Genomic DNA, 15,657 nt, shown 5'->3' with positions numbered 1-15,657 from the left:
ATGCGCTCGTGCAGGTCTTTATTGCTACGTATGTGTCCTGGAAAGACTTTAAGCCGACACAGCTTAACACCCAGTGGCGGTGACCTGTTACCTGAGTGGAAGCATTCTGCTTTCTCTTCATTTTATTTCGCTGCAATGCGCCAAACTTAACGAAAAATGTACATCTCTTCGTTTTGCAGCTCCCGGTAGTGTACACTGTCATAACAATTGAATCACTCACGCTGTCAAAGCTTACAAGAAGCGTTGCGAACGGATAGGATAACGGTATCAATAACTCATCTCAAACAATTTGATTATGAAGCTCAAATGATAAAGGCAAGCACAATAGCGATAGAATAAATAAGTTCCGGTGCCAAATTCTTTTGAAGAACAGAAGTAACAAAAATATCAAATTTTATTCGAGCTCCACAAGTCATGCTTGCATTTAGGGGCCTGGCGGTTCCGGTATCAACGAGAAGCATACAAAATTATGGTTGCTAAGGGTGAGGAATAAAAGTTAAAATCGACATAGGAAGCGATTTTCCACTTCTATTATGACATCCGGATTTAAACTACACTCCCTGGCTTCTATAACTACCAACAACTGAAACACAAATAGAAGGTCTTCGCAATACAAATAAAGTTCCAGCCGTTGCAGCGACGCTGTTGACTTTACATAATCTGTTTCAAAGGTTCAAAGTTCAATATCAGCACTTGCCGTTCCATAGATGCCCGAAGAATATGTATGTTGATTGGGCCATTTCTCGCCTTCAACGGCATTGGAGCTCGTAGTCATTTTACTAGCCATCGGTTTCATCAAACTGTCAAAGATGTCAAGAACATGGCTCATCATCACTGATTCCTTGGCGCCTATTACGTGTGTTGAAAGCACCGCTCTAGCACAAATAGACGCACATGTGACCTACGCATCCCTAAACAAACAATAATAATAATAATAATATTTGGGGTTTTACGTGCCAAAACCACTTTCTGATTATGAGGCACGCCGTAGTGGGGGACTCCGGAAATTTTGACCACCTGGGGTTCTTTAACGCGCACCTAAATCTAAGCACACGGGTGTTTTCGCATTTCGCCCCCATCGAAATGCGGCCGCCGTGGCCGGGATTCGATCCCGCGACCTCGTGCTCAGCAGCCCAACACCATAGCCACTGAGCAACCACGGCGGGTTGCTACAAAGCTACAGGTTTAAAACAACATGGGGTGTTCCAGTGGGCTCCAAGTCACTTCGGAATCAAAGGAAATGAAATGACGCATGCGTTGGCAAAAGCGGCTCATGATAATGCGGAAACCCGCCTTGTTCCCACGTCCCTGTCCGACACATAGGAATCTCAGGAGGCCTAAAGAGAGAACCGCGTGTGTCGAACTGGCTCACAGAGAGCTCAAAGGAATCAATCTTATACGTGGTTAACCCGCATCTTAAGTACCAGCAGGACCCTCAGCTTCCATGACATCGACTCCCTCTTACATGATCTACGCCTACGAACTGCTTACACCACGTACTTTCTGCTTCCTATTAAGTGTGCTTCCTACCCAACATGTTCATGCGGCCGTGACTACTACGACGTAAACCCCAAGCATACTACACATAGATGACTGCCTCTAACAATAACAGCGTTTATTTAACCCCCATCGGCCTTGTTTTCACTTAACAAGGTGTTAGGCCCATGATCATGAAACTAGCGTCACAAAAGAATGAAAGCACTTCAACGCTTGTTTGAAAACGCTGACATTTGTGACGACCACTGACTCTATCGTATCTTGTGTAACTGTGTCTGAGTCGTGCACCAGTGCACACCAGACATCCGCTGGCTTTGTTTCAACGAGAACTTTACGGGAGAGATCCTTATTCTCATGGTGTTACAAGTTCTTTTCTTTTACTTAAGTTGTTACCTAATGAAAAATTTATGTCTTTGCTGTTTTTTTTTATGGAAGTGGGCAAGCGCCGCCAGCAAACGGCAATGACAACTCGGCGAAAGTCTTATTAGACGGCTCATAGGACGCAAATTTGACCGTATGGGGGTACGCCGTCCGGCATTATGGTACCAAAATTGGGAATGGAACCCTCGACCTTTGGTGGCAGTCGAATCTACGACCTTTAGATGTTACTTCAAAGTGAATTAAGGCACAGTTCATTAGGGTAGGGTTAATTGAGGCACTCGAACCCACAACCATGGTGGAAGTCGAACCCCCTAACTTTGCTGTTAATTAGGGCACGGTTATTCAAGGTAGAGCTAATTAATGCACTTAAACCGGCGACCTTTGGTGGGAGAAAACGAGTAATAGGAAAGAACAGCGCATTTGAATGAAAATGGCAAGTAATGCAACGAATGTCTCGTGAGCGGGCAGGCTTTCGCCTTCATCCTCTTTAGCGTATACGCTAAAGTGACTCGCAGCTTTCTTTTATCTCAATAAAAATAAAAAGTGGGAGTCTTCTGGAGACACAGTAAACGTTGCGCTCGAGGTGGAGACCAGGGTTCGTGTTCTCGGCCGGTCGCCTTCAAGTAAACTTACGCTTATGTGTGACGCAGCCTCGGGTGCGACTCCTCGCTGGATCGAATAGGCGATCATTGGCTTAGCCAGGTAGAGTTCAGAAATTGTTCATAAATCCGCCGGTTTAACACAGTTCGAGGAAGTCGCGCAACTTAACGAGGATAAAAACAGAAAGCGTGTGCGATTGTCTCTCCGTAGCTGCACGGCTAGCACAGAAGTGTGTCTGCCACTCCAATAAGGAGTGAGTAATCTTCTCCCCAGCGTAGGGTAGCAAACCGGATTTTTTCCTCTGGTTAAGCTCCTGCCTTTCACCTTTCCTCTCTCTCTCTCTCTCTCTTGGTAAAATCTACCCATGGTCGCAGATGGCACAGTAAATATGCGTCTCTATGGGAAAGGCGCTATGGAAGTAGTACTTTCGAAGTAGTACTATGGAAGTAGTAACGAAAAGCCAATTCTGTGGAGACGACACTTTGATGAAACAACACTCTGCATGTTCCTGGGAGCTAGCGGTTTCATGTGAACAAGTCAATGAAAACTACTCGCTGCCTCCGTTCACGACTAAAATAGCTGAACTGCCTCCATGATTCGACCCGGCAGCTTCATCAGGAAGGCCGTTACCGACGATGCCACATTGACCTGACAGCCGTTGGACTATCATGTTATGTCCTCTAGGTAGAGCTTGACGTAGAACTTGTCCTGCTCGTATGGTGGCCTGCAAACTCTGAAGGGCTACTTTTGAGTCGCAAACCATGACCCATTTTCGATGTTGCAGGAGGAAATTAGCCGCAACGCGCATAATCGGAAGATCTGTTGCCGAAGACGTTCCTATATCAGGCAACTGAAATTTAATTTTGACAAATAGGACGTCATTACAACGGCACAAGAAAATACAGCGGAGGAGACCGATCCATCGATGTAACGTACAAGCAATCCCGATAGGCTCCTTTTGCGATATGAGTCCGTGTTGACTTCCCTATACCTGGAATATTCAGGTTACTTGTTGTTATGCAAACGTCTTGCACCGGCTGTAACACACGAAAGCAGACAGCGCGAAGGAGTCCCGTTTGAAGTCTCTGCACTGGCAAAGTAGATGTAGGCATTGGAAACTCGACATAGGTAGATGCCGCATGTACGCTCTGAAGCTGTCAACTTTGGCATAAGTTAAATTCGTATGGTCTCTAGTAATTATGATTGTTGCATGATCGAAAGTACGTAGAGGTGGTCGTAGACTCACGCGCCAACCCATGGGTTTGTAAGTCATCGAGCGTGCAGAAATTAAATTTGAGTGTATTTTTCAAAACTGGGAGGTCCTGACAGAAAAAGATCTGAAATGGAGCTCAATACAGCTCCATCATGAACCTTATAGATGCGCGCTAGTATTTTTCTTTCACACAGAAACTTTAGCACCATACAAATATACGTTTATCTCCTCTTGAAGAAGGAACAATGGGGGATTCACAAAAGTTCTCTGTAAATGATTACCCCTGAAGGGCATCTTGTGGTATGAAACAGATAAATTCACTGACGGTTATAATACTGCCTAATGCCAAATTTGAGCTCTGCTCTGTACGTGCTCCAAGCTGTGGCAAACAAACGGCATACTTCACTGGAATTTGTCTCTGCAATACCATACCACCGGCAATCAAAATTTCTCAATCAATTGGCAAATTCAAAAAATAACTGAAAACTTTCCTCACACCCATGCCATATTCTGCATAATTGTGGTTATTTCCTTTTACTTCTTTTTGTTGTCCCGCTCCCTATCATACCTACCTGTCCACAGCCTTTTGTTGATGAAGCATCTCATCAGGGGTTGTTTTACATTGCTGAACATAGATGTGACTTCTCTATGTTTTCTTTTTTTTTGTTTATTTTTAGTATTTTCTCACCCTGTAACCATCCGACAACTGCTTAGGAGTGTTGAATTACCTTTGTTTTTTACCCTGTCTAAATGTGGCTTTTGGTTCCTTTGTTTAGGGATCTATGTTTTTTTTTTCCTGCGATGTATTTTACTGTTTGGTGTCGCGACTACGGTTTGCTCCTTTATTTAATTTTTCTGCATTCACTACCATAGGAGGTCCCGATTCAGTCTCTGACTATGGCACCTCCTTCTGTATAGACAAATATTGTAATTCATTTAATGCCTAGATTCTGACTTGACTTCTGACTATTCCGACTCTGACTCATTTCGCGTTATAATGAGGCAAAAAGACTTGAGAGATACATGCAGCAGAGTCGGCGATCGTAGAAAAGCTGACCTGCGGGTCAAGCGCATCGGCTTTTATACATGGCTCGTGGAAGGTTCTAGTGTAATCGCTGATGGCGCGTGGCTTCCAGAAAGTACTACACAATTTGCGTCGTGCATGCAATCCGATTACAAAACAATCGCAAACCGTAATAACCCGAAATAAGCGCGAACGAGACAAAACCAAGCAAACCAAACAGGCGCGAGCGAGAGTGCCGCTGAAAGTGCCGCTCTCATTCGTATACCCTGTTTGCGGCTCGTGCCTTTGATATCCCGCCCCGTGTTCGCTCTTTCGTCTTTGTGCTCGTTTGCTTTGTCACGCCGCCGACGCCGACGCTCTCCGCAGAAACGGGCACTTAAGAGCTGCGCTCTAAAACATGACAAAGGGATCGCTGAAACATGGTGACTTGAATTGACAACAATAAGCAAACAAAGAAAGCATCCGTCTGGAATGAACGTTTTGTCAAGAAGACTTCAAGGGGCTTGTCTTCGCAAAGCGAATTCGCCTTCACGGCCGTATAACGAAGACAACTCCCCCTGTCGAACTTTTCGCTTCAAGCTGATTCTTTTTTTTTTTTTTCATTCACGCAGCGTCAATCAAAAAGTATCAGATAGCGTCTGTATAAACACGACGTAGAAAAAACGACTGTCTGCGACAACAAAAATGGGGTAAGCATGCGGTCTCGCTCTTTGAGCAAGCGCTTTCTTGGTTCTCCCGCTTACCTGTCAATGGAACGCAGTTCTTCGAGGTGGTAGTCTTTGGGTGGAGGCCTCCATAGGACCAGCCTGTCGAGCACCGCTACACCTCCGGGCGGTCCTACAGGCTCTGCAATGAGTTGAGAGGTGCGCAAACACCGGAAGCGTGAGACGGCGCAGCAAGACGAGGAGAGATAGAAAAGGGGCACGCTGCACGAACGAGCCTAACAAAGTCGCGCGCTGGTTGAAACACCAGCGTGTGATCTTGGATGTACATACGCCTATTAACTACACCTACAAAATAAAAGCAGCCTGCCGGAAAGGCCCACGACCGAAACATATTAAACGTGAGAGGGGGCTTCATCAAGCAGTTCGGCGCCAATAAATTATAAAATATCCCATGCCCGCTTTTGAAATCCTTTCCGCGCGTGGCGTTAGGAAAGCGCAGCTTGCGAAGCTTGCTTGCGTAATTCCCTAAGATCTATGACGTGGCAGCATGATAGCAGCCCACATAAGAAAGAGCAAAAGAAATGAATGTGGGCCCGCGCAATGTGAATGCGCCTAATAAAGATAAATGGGAGGCCGTCGCAGGTCTGGCACCGCGTGTTATACTTCACCAGACTTTACTGCCTTGCTTCCTTCCTCCCAATCGTTTCATCAGTCGAAGAGGCAGGCGTAAACGCAAGTGCGAGAGCTGAACAAAATGAAAAATAACTGCGACGCACGAACGACGCACACGCGGTGAGTAACGCCTAAATTTCACCACCTCTCACATACTTCCAAAGTGTCCCACTGCGGCACCTGGCGCTCCTAGAAACATATTATTATTCTTATTCCTTTGTTTTTTTCTAAACACCAAAACAAATGTTACAGGAAAATAGGAAATTTAGTACTCTCGTTCGGAAAGGGGATGTCTCTCTTTCAAACTCTTATGAAACTGGTGTGAACGCATTGCCGCTACCAGCGATCGAAAGAATTTGCAACTCAACGCCACGCTCTTTTTCTTCTTTTAGCTGCGATAGCCTTTCAAGCTCAATTTCATTAGTGGCTCACTTTTGCCATGGCAACTAACGTCCCATCGCAGCTAAACACTACAGCCTGCGCCGTGCTTGTGGTATTGCTTGCCTAAGTGTATTTCTCTCTCTATCCCTCTCTCTCCCTCTATCTCTCCCTCCCTCTCTCTGTCTCTATTTTCTTGTGTTTTATGCACAAGCACAGAGCATGTGCCATCAGTGAACTACGTGAATGTTGTGCGCGGTAACGGCGGAGCAAGGACTACGACGAACACCAACTTTTGTCACGACGCAACGAGTTTAATGTGAAACGCGACGGCAAGGGGTATCATAGTGCAGAAAAAAAAACAAAACAAAGATGAGTATAAAAATATGACATGAATGTGCGGAGCTGCAAGACGAGAACGGTGACACCATATCGAATTGAAATGGAGTGGCACGAAGCCTAAGCCTGTTCACCTAAGACTTAATCTAAACTTAGTACCCGCATGGATATCACACGTAATCAAGAACTTAGGGGCCAATGTTCAGAGAAAAAGGATATAAGCATATTTAATAGGGGTGCACGGGAGAATGCGCGTTGTTGAAAGCGGAATGAATAAATCACAGTATTGCATATCGTTGTCTACCCATCTTATCGTTTTTATTCGCTCTCTCCCTATCTGTCTGGCAAAGCTATTAATTCTAGCCACCACGTTGGGGAACGAAGGGGAAGAGGGGCACAGGTTAAAAATCGCTCTGCTCCCCAGTATGATGTCTCCAGTTGGATTACCGCTACGCCAGTGTACAAAACGCTAATTTACTTAGGCTTAGGTGAGCGTTAAATAATACCAGGGAGATGGGAATTCTTCTGCAACCCTCCAATACGACGCCTCTCACAGCTCACATGCCTATATTATTATTATTATTATTATTATTATTATTATTATTATTATTATTATTATTATTATTATTATTATTATCATTATTATTATTATTATTATTATTATTATTATTATTATTATTATTATTACCATCATCATCTCGTCGTTTTCTCTTCTTTATCGTCTTGTTTTATTTATTTCTTTATTTCTTCCACACTTTAGGCCACTGGGAGCAGCAAGCCAACACCGCTTCGGAGCGTGGGCAAGTTCATCATGCTCTATAATATTACATAAACACGACGTATTATTTTATAGTATTTTAATGGAGTGGGCATAATCATCGTGGCGAGCTGCACGTACATTTCTGTAAGATTCCGAATCAGACATCTTGGCCGGTAAGAAATCACTCGGCGGCAAACGGCTAGCTTCTCACCTCGCAAGAACTGGATGCCCTCCCGTATACTTTCTTTTGTATATGTGACAAAAGTGAGCGCGAGATCCGAAGTAGGCGCGACCATTCAGCTGCCTCCCATTTCGAGACAACATTGTTCGCGCAACAGAAAGAAAAAGAGTAAGAGGACAGAAATAAGTGAAAAAGGAAAGACCGTGGGGGCAAACCGGGGCACAGTGGGCTACGAAGTAATTCACGACGCGAGACAAAACGCAGCGCCCACGTACATGTAGACGCGAGAACTTAGTTCTGGATTCCAAGGAATAACAATAAAGCGTGCGCCATGTGTAGACAAGGCCACGGCTATACTCTGAAGCTTTCCAGCCGGAATGAACAGCTTCTTTGTCCGGACTCTGTTTACTTTCCGCTTGCGCGCTGTGACAAGTATTTACTGCGTCCTGTTAACTGTTGCTCCACGTTCTTTACTATTGTTCTTTCATTCGTGCCCAGAAACACACTGTGCGCTTGAAGGGATCAATATAGCTTCTACGTTTGGGTGTCTCACACCCGATTCTCTTTGTCCTCCACATTCATCACAACAGCAATAAAAGAAGAAAGGAAAAGCGGCTTGTCTATTATATCTGACCAGTGTGCGCCTTCAAATACCAAAGTGTGAACGAAATGGACGACAATAGAGCGCGACACCGTGGTGGCGCGATTTTCAATTCTTCTTCTGAAGAACGCAGAGGAAGTTTAACTGGTACAATGAAGTGCAGAAACTTACCGTACGTTCTTGTTTGTAACAGTTGCCGCGCACTTGTTCAAGTATGCGCGCACGTTCTGTTTATTTATTTTTTTAGTTTCTTCGTTCGTTCTGGCACTTATCTAGTGGTCCTCTGTATCTTTATCCCCACCACCGAACAAAGGGCAGTCAATCAAAACCATTTTTCTCTGCTATTCACTTCTGCTACGTATCATTCAATTTACGTTCTTTCTCTCACATCTTGCTTGTGTTCTCATTAAACGCGTGACGTAAATGGTACAGCTGCAGATAGAAGAGGAGTCAAGACCGCTTACTAATGTACAGTGTCTTTCGGTGTCTATACACCCCGGCTGTTTGGTTGTTTCAAACTTGAAATAAGTATTCCGTGGTCCGGACGGCTCATTGGTAAGGACTGCACGTGATCTCGTATTTTTTCCTACGGTTTACTGCAGTCGAGCGTCTCTATGGCATGCTTATCAAACTCACGCACTTCTACCGTGCACGTGCCGGCAAAAAAAAAAATACAAAGGCAGCCCCAGAGCGAGAATACTACCATTTTAATGTGAAATGTCGTCCTGTTAACTTTGGGCCAAAATCATCTGACGAACTTAACGCATCGGCATTCGCAGAAAATAAAATCCAAACATGGTCGCTGCGGTAGCAGCTCTCACATTTTAACAGGCTTTAAACCAAAACCATAGATTGTTGTCGTGACTATTTACTCTGAGTGTTTTCAACGGGCATTTAACGACAGCTAGGATCGCGGTGGTGCTGATACGTACATAGAGAAACAACGCCATCGGGATCAATCTGTCTCTGCATAATTAGAACCAAAAGAAGGAGGAGAGAGAGAACCAATGAAGTAAAATACTAGCGTGATTGTTCTTCAAATACATGAGTAAACTTTGCATATTTACTTCCATGTGCGTTAAACACATGACCAAATAAATGTAACTGACCCGCCAAAGACTTCCACTGCATAGAAATATCATGGCGTGTAGCGACAGTCACGTGTGTTCGCGTGAATCAAGCGTTATGTCCTCAACATTCGCGCTTATCCAGCGCACGCTTACACAGTCTTCCGTGGTAAAAAAAAAAAACTAACACAGAAAGCTCTGGCTGCGTTCCACTACTGGCAGTTCGGTCAGCGTAGTACATAGTCCTGGCATCACACACGTAATGCATATATATATATATATATATATATATATATATATATATACTTTTCTGACCTGCAGCAAAGGTGCTGTCGGCGCTAATACCACACCGCAGGATTGCGGCGTTGTTAAGCCAGACTGATTTCGTACCATCAGACGAGTATGGCCACCACCAGCGCCAGCTTATCGCTCATGTAGTACGTTGTGGATCTTGACGCATTTCGTCAGATGCGTGCAGCACCACTAGAGGAGAGGCAACGTGCGCACAAAATTAGTTCTGCGTTGTTGCGAAACGTAGCGAAGGAAGATCTCCCGGCTATCGTTCTAGTAACTCATTCTAGAACAAATATCTTGTTGCCTATTGGATCAGCAGCAAAAAAGGTGCACTTGCCTCGGAGAAAGGTGGCACGTAATAAGGGATTCATACTTTCTTTTTTTCTGACTATGTTATTTGACAGACAGCAGTAATACATATTGCGAGCACACAAAACCAGAAATGCTTCTATGTGGGACTGGGCAACCGGCACATTTATGTTAGAGGTATTTTTTTTTCATTTACGCAATACGAAAATCCCACAATAAATACACTGAGAAAATAAGAGAAATATTTCCAGCACTAACACACGTTTTGCCATACAAATTTCAGTGTTGCCCCAATTATGAATCTATGGATTTTGTTTACCCATCGATTCTAAGATCTGGACAATTTTTCGTCGTACTCTCGCTTTTGGTACACCAGCCAGATTTCAGAGCGCTGCACAGAATTAAACGCATCTACAACGTCACCTTCGAGAGCTATATAGTCAGACAGTGCGTGCGTAGCCGCCTCATGACCCCATCCCCGGTGGCACTTCATTTTCTTCATGTTATCTGTCTCCGGCTGACAGGTCTGGCGTTCTTCATAATTTCTTCTCCCCAACTTACGGCTCTTCCGCTCTCTCCACACGCTCCCGAATCCTACGTGGAAAACCACGCGAAATTAAGACGGAAAAGAAAAAAGAGGGTGGACAAAAATCATTCAGACGTAAGGCAAGTGTCCGGCGTGAGTCATCTTACACACGAAAGAGCAGCGAATCAAGCGTAAAAAAAGAGGTCTTTGCGGAGAACGCTCCCGTTTCCTCGTAAAAGGCTGACCATCATCAATCAACCCGTACTGTGCTCGCGTTGCCTGAGCTTCCTGCGGTGGACGGTTTGTGATGGCGACCCGAAGGTTTCTCGCGGCTTATTTCTATTTCTATTTTTATATTCTCGCTCGCAGTTTTGAGCGCGAAGTCTTAGAAGATGGCACAAATGGCGAAAACTTCTTTTTTTAAACAATTGAGAAGCAAGAAAACGCGGATTCACTTCTGTTCAATTCTATAGGGCTGTCCACAATCGCATAAATTGAAGAAAAGAAAGTAAAGCTTCCACTTCTCTACGTTTGGAGCTAAGAAGCGAGAACCGCATTTAAGTTTGCGCGCGTGTAGTAATTTCAATGGTCGCCCTCCGCACTCCACGTATTAGTCTCATTAAATGCAGTTCATTTGCAAAGGGCTGAACCTTATAATGCACTTCGTCAGTTTTACGACTCGTCCTGAACCAATGAAAGTCTGCACGCGTCTGCATCTGTCAACAAAATTGCAGAAGGAAGGCTTCTCCACCTAACGTCTCCCATCACAGGGAAGCCAAATGTTGCAAATGATTTTTTTTTTTTTTTAATGTCAAGGCAGTTGCTGTTTTGAAGAAAACAAGTTTCCCTGTTGATGCGTTTGCTTCAGCGACATTTTTTGTTCGAGCACTGTTCATCCGTTTCAGGCTCCACTTTCGTGAAATCTTCTGTCTTGTTTGGGTTTTCTTTTTTTAATCTGCTGTCTGTGCATTGGTACGCGTATCATGCGCCATGGGCACATACGCGTGTCGCAGTGACCTCTCACGCTACTTACGTACTGAAATCGCAGAAGTGGTGGCAGCCATAAAGTGTTTGCTCATTGTCACTGTCGTCGAACACAATAAACTCCGACACAGAGTTGGAGAGACTTCGTGTGATTAGACGCCCAGCAGAATGTCAGTACAAAGTCAATTTATGACCTCGGAAGAACCGTGCTGCACACTGACGAAAATTCGCCGTTGCATGTGCAAACCGGAGACTGAGCGTTGTAAGCGGTTCGTAAATTGGCCATATTTCCCATTCCGAGAAGTGCAAGAAAAGCTGGGCAGTCAACCTTGGTTCTGTAAATTATGGCATTGTTTAATTGCACTAGGCCTATTGACAAAGAATGTGCATTTACACTGATGTAAATCTCCACCAGCTTCACACGTGCCGTTCTCATCCAGGCAGTACTTGTAGAAATTAAGCTCAAGCTGCCCATGTGACGACGCCTACGACAACGGCAGAAATTGCCTCTCAACCATGTTTCTGCTAATTGCGTCCTACAAGCACAACTTCAAAAAATGGGTCGTGTTCTGTGACTCCAAGCCAGCACTTGAGAGAGAGAGAGAAAGTCATCAAAGAAAGGAAAGGGAGGGAGGTTAACCAGAGCCAAAATTTCATTTGCTACCTTACACTGGGGCGTTAGGGAGGAAAACGTAAAAATACAAGAATATTATACAGAGAAACAGAGCACATAGACAGCCCTTCAGAGTTTGAATTTTGCCTTACATCGGGTGGTCCATGCGCAGTCGGGATATGAGATCAGAGAGAATTGCCAGGAAACTCTACACAAAGGACACGACGTCATATTTCAGTGATTGCCAGGTCACACCGGTATCACTTCGCCGACCCTGCTGCCCGAATCGCTCATGAAGGAAATGGAACGATTCCGACTCTCCTTTATCAAAGAGAGACACTGCAAGGAAGCTTTCTTTTATTTCCTTCTTCCTAGCACACGGTAGCAAACCATACGTGCGTCTCTCGCTCTCTCTATATATATCTCTCTATTTGTGCACATGCATGCAGGCATGCACGGACAACATTCTCGTCTTAAGAACGTCTGCACGGACAACGTCTCCACCTTAATTAGGTTGTCTCCTGTAAGAGCACCCCGTCGTACCTTCTATTATTAGCACTAACCTTTTCAGGCTCAATAGACAACCCCTAACACGAGACAAAGGCGTGGCTATACGTATAACATCGCGTACGGCTGCCACCATGGAAGGGTGACTGCGCTTTGAGAATGCCAGCAACTGTGCGCTGTTGTATCAAGAACCAGGGTCCACGTTCACAAACCATCTTGGATTCTCGTCAAAGCAAGTTACGGTCGGTTATAGCAGCGGACAGATATTAGCGCAGGCGGCCTGCCAATAACAAAGAGTTCTTGGCAGAGATGAGCTGCGTGAATTTTCTGAAGCGTGCGTGAGCGCTTTTCTTAGCCATTGTCCTTGGCCTCGTGTTGTCGCTTCGTCACGGCCCAGAGATTTTCTGTCAACAAAGGTACACTCCGTTTACACGCTCACATGGTCGTAGCAGTGCCGGGCTTTGCGCGCAATGCAACGTGACTGTAGACTTTGTGCTTCGTTAACGCTGACGCCATGCGTGACGGATTCTCTTACATGTTATCATAAGTTAATGCTTGTAAAATGAGTACGTAACTTCTCCACTAAAGTGTAGCGAATACTGAACTTGCACACTTCTCAGGTGCCGAAAAAAAAACTTTTCCTCCTTTTCTTCGGATACGACTAACTATACGTCACAGCAAGCCTATAATTTGACACCTCTGCTTTCTAACCTGTAACGCAGGCTGCTCAAACCGCTTGAAGATATTAATTCTCTGGCAATAACGACGAGAACTTGCTGGTATTACGCCTGTATTGCCTTCAGTACAGAGTATAGCACGAGCCTCCGTCACTGAGCCACCGACATGGTAGAGGTGTATGCGGCCACCTTTTCTTTTTCCCCCTAAAGCACAAATATGATAATGGTCGGAGGATTTTATGTAGTGCGAATGGGAACACTAACATTCTGTACCTCATACTACCGGTTTCGCAAACAGCAGTATCTCTTTTCAGCACATTGCTTAGGGCAATTTTGTCTGCTACACGTATAAACCCACTGCTGTCCTCCGTAAGCTCAACTCTCCTTTCATCATATCTCCTAAACGCTAATCTTCTATTTCAAATTTTGTTTCCGAGAACAATCTCATGACTCAAGGGCGCGCTTCGTGTATCTTTCTCTTCAACGATTATGGTTCTACGACACCGAGGGCGCGCTTAAGCTACGTGTTACCGATTCCGTAAATTGCAGCAAAATCTGCAGGTGAAGCCAACCAGTCAGGGACACAAAAATTGGCTGCCTGCCTCATGGCGGCAAGAGGGGGGGGGGGGGGGGGGGGGGCAGAAATGCGAATTTACAGCCACTAATCTTCTAATTATATCTTAATTACCTTCATTTAATCATTTCGGGTACACCTCAACCTCACCATTTTCAAGTCCCCGGTATGCTCTCATCGTAACTAAGGCAGTCTATCACTCGGGAGGCACATAAATATGTAATGGACATGGTTGATATTACACGGCATGTGAGGAAGCAAGCCAGCGAAGACCGAGGTTCAAGCTAGTGACAAAAAAAAATAAGAGCGGAGAAATGAAATCTCGTGGGCAATCTAACAGCCTTCCCTGGCCGTTGTTCCCGATGTGTTATTACCACGTTCTGCTCCAATTAATTTATACTTGCGGAGTTGTGACTAACTTTTCAAACATGTGTTGTTGTTGTTGTTGTTGTTGTTGTTGTTGTTGTTGTTGTTGTTGTTGTTGTTGTTGTTGTTGTTGTTGTTGTTGTTGTTGTTGTTGTTGTTGTTGTTGTTGTTGTTGTTGTTGTTGTTGTTGTTGTTGTTGTTGTTGTTGTTGTTGTTGTTGTTGTTGTTGTTGTTGTTCGGTGGACTTGCCGCAAGGCACACGCGCAGAAAAATTTGCAGGATACGTCTAACAAATGAGTGCACCCATTCTTGATGCAGGTACTGCCTTCTGTGTGCAGCCTTCTTTATCCGCCCGGCCTTTCTGCTCTCGTCATCGCATGAGAAACTGTGCAAACTCCCTCAAGGCACACGTGATCGACACGGCACGCCAAAGAACGAATCGAGACGTGCTGGTTCATTTCATTTCACGAAGAAAAAAAAAACGTGATAAAGAAAGCAGCGCCCAGCAGAGGTCAGGGAGGACGAGAGAGAAACTGTATCGCACAAACGTAAGGCACTCGTTCCTTCAGATATGCGTCTATATAACCCCCCTTCAAGCATACGCCTCGGAAGAAAGAACACGAAGAAACTGAGGCTGGCAAGAAGCGAAGAATATCCCTTGCCCAGCCTTCAGGTTTTCAAGAGGAAAGAGTATAGAGTGTGCTTTTCGTGCTCAAGGACTCTTCTCGAAGTTTCGGGGAAAAAAGGAATACAGGGAACAGAAGACTGTGGAAGACGGTTATCTTCTCTCACTCTCTATCAGCTCTCCAAAAGTATAAGGAAATGGCAAGACGAAGGGAGAGCGATAAAGTAAATGCCGTTGGTCCCATGTACACCGCACCGGTGTGCCCAGGCCGAAGTAGCGCGATTCGTACCCAAAGGCCAAAAAGATTTGCTCTTGCGCGAAGAGCGCGCGTCATCATTTTCCTTTCAATCTGAGTCCTGCGCCTCGCGAGGGATCGAACTCTTTTTTTTTTTTAATGGAACGCGCGTGCCCGCTCTTCTACTCTCCAGTAAAGCATGCTGTGGTCCTTCCTGCTTTTGTGTCAGTCGCGCCGATCCCACGCTCTCTCGAATAGCCGGCAAGATTCCAAACAGATTCCTCCAGAGCGACCAATTTTGGGCAATGGTCAAGTCGCTCGACTTGCTGAAACAGAAGGCAAGCACAACGCAAATCGGCTGCTGGAAAGAGAGGAAGAAAATTGCTGCATTTTGTGTTTGCGAAAACGTCGTCGAAGAAAAACGGCAATCTCAATCGGTTTTCTCTTTCCTTCTGTCTTTCTTTTTTGAGATAAAGAGGCCGCAAACAACAATAAAGAGCAGCGGAAGAAATCTGGAGATCTCACAGCGTATGCCGATAGGACTACCTTTCTTTTCTGTTTCTTCTTCT

The 15,657-nt window shown here is 45.0% G+C and overlaps 1 protein-coding gene across 1 annotated transcript in view; it reads right to left on the bottom strand.

The window, feature by feature from the left end:
• LOC142572320 (regulator of G-protein signaling 7-binding protein-like) overlaps positions 1-15,657 on the bottom strand; it is a 126,670-nt gene that overhangs the window by 19,619 nt on the left and 91,394 nt on the right. The window contains exon 4 of the mRNA XM_075681330.1: positions 5,459-5,561. Within this exon, the coding sequence (XP_075537445.1) occupies positions 5,459-5,561 (103 nt within the window). The remainder of the gene's footprint in view (positions 1-5,458; positions 5,562-15,657) is intronic.

This window comes from Dermacentor variabilis, chromosome 2 (assembly GCF_050947875.1).
Source record: "Dermacentor variabilis isolate Ectoservices chromosome 2, ASM5094787v1, whole genome shotgun sequence".
NCBI classification, from domain to species: Eukaryota; Metazoa; Arthropoda; class Arachnida; order Ixodida; family Ixodidae; genus Dermacentor; species Dermacentor variabilis.
Note: the sequence above shows the minus strand (reverse complement) of the source record. Positions and strands in the feature narration are given on the sequence as shown.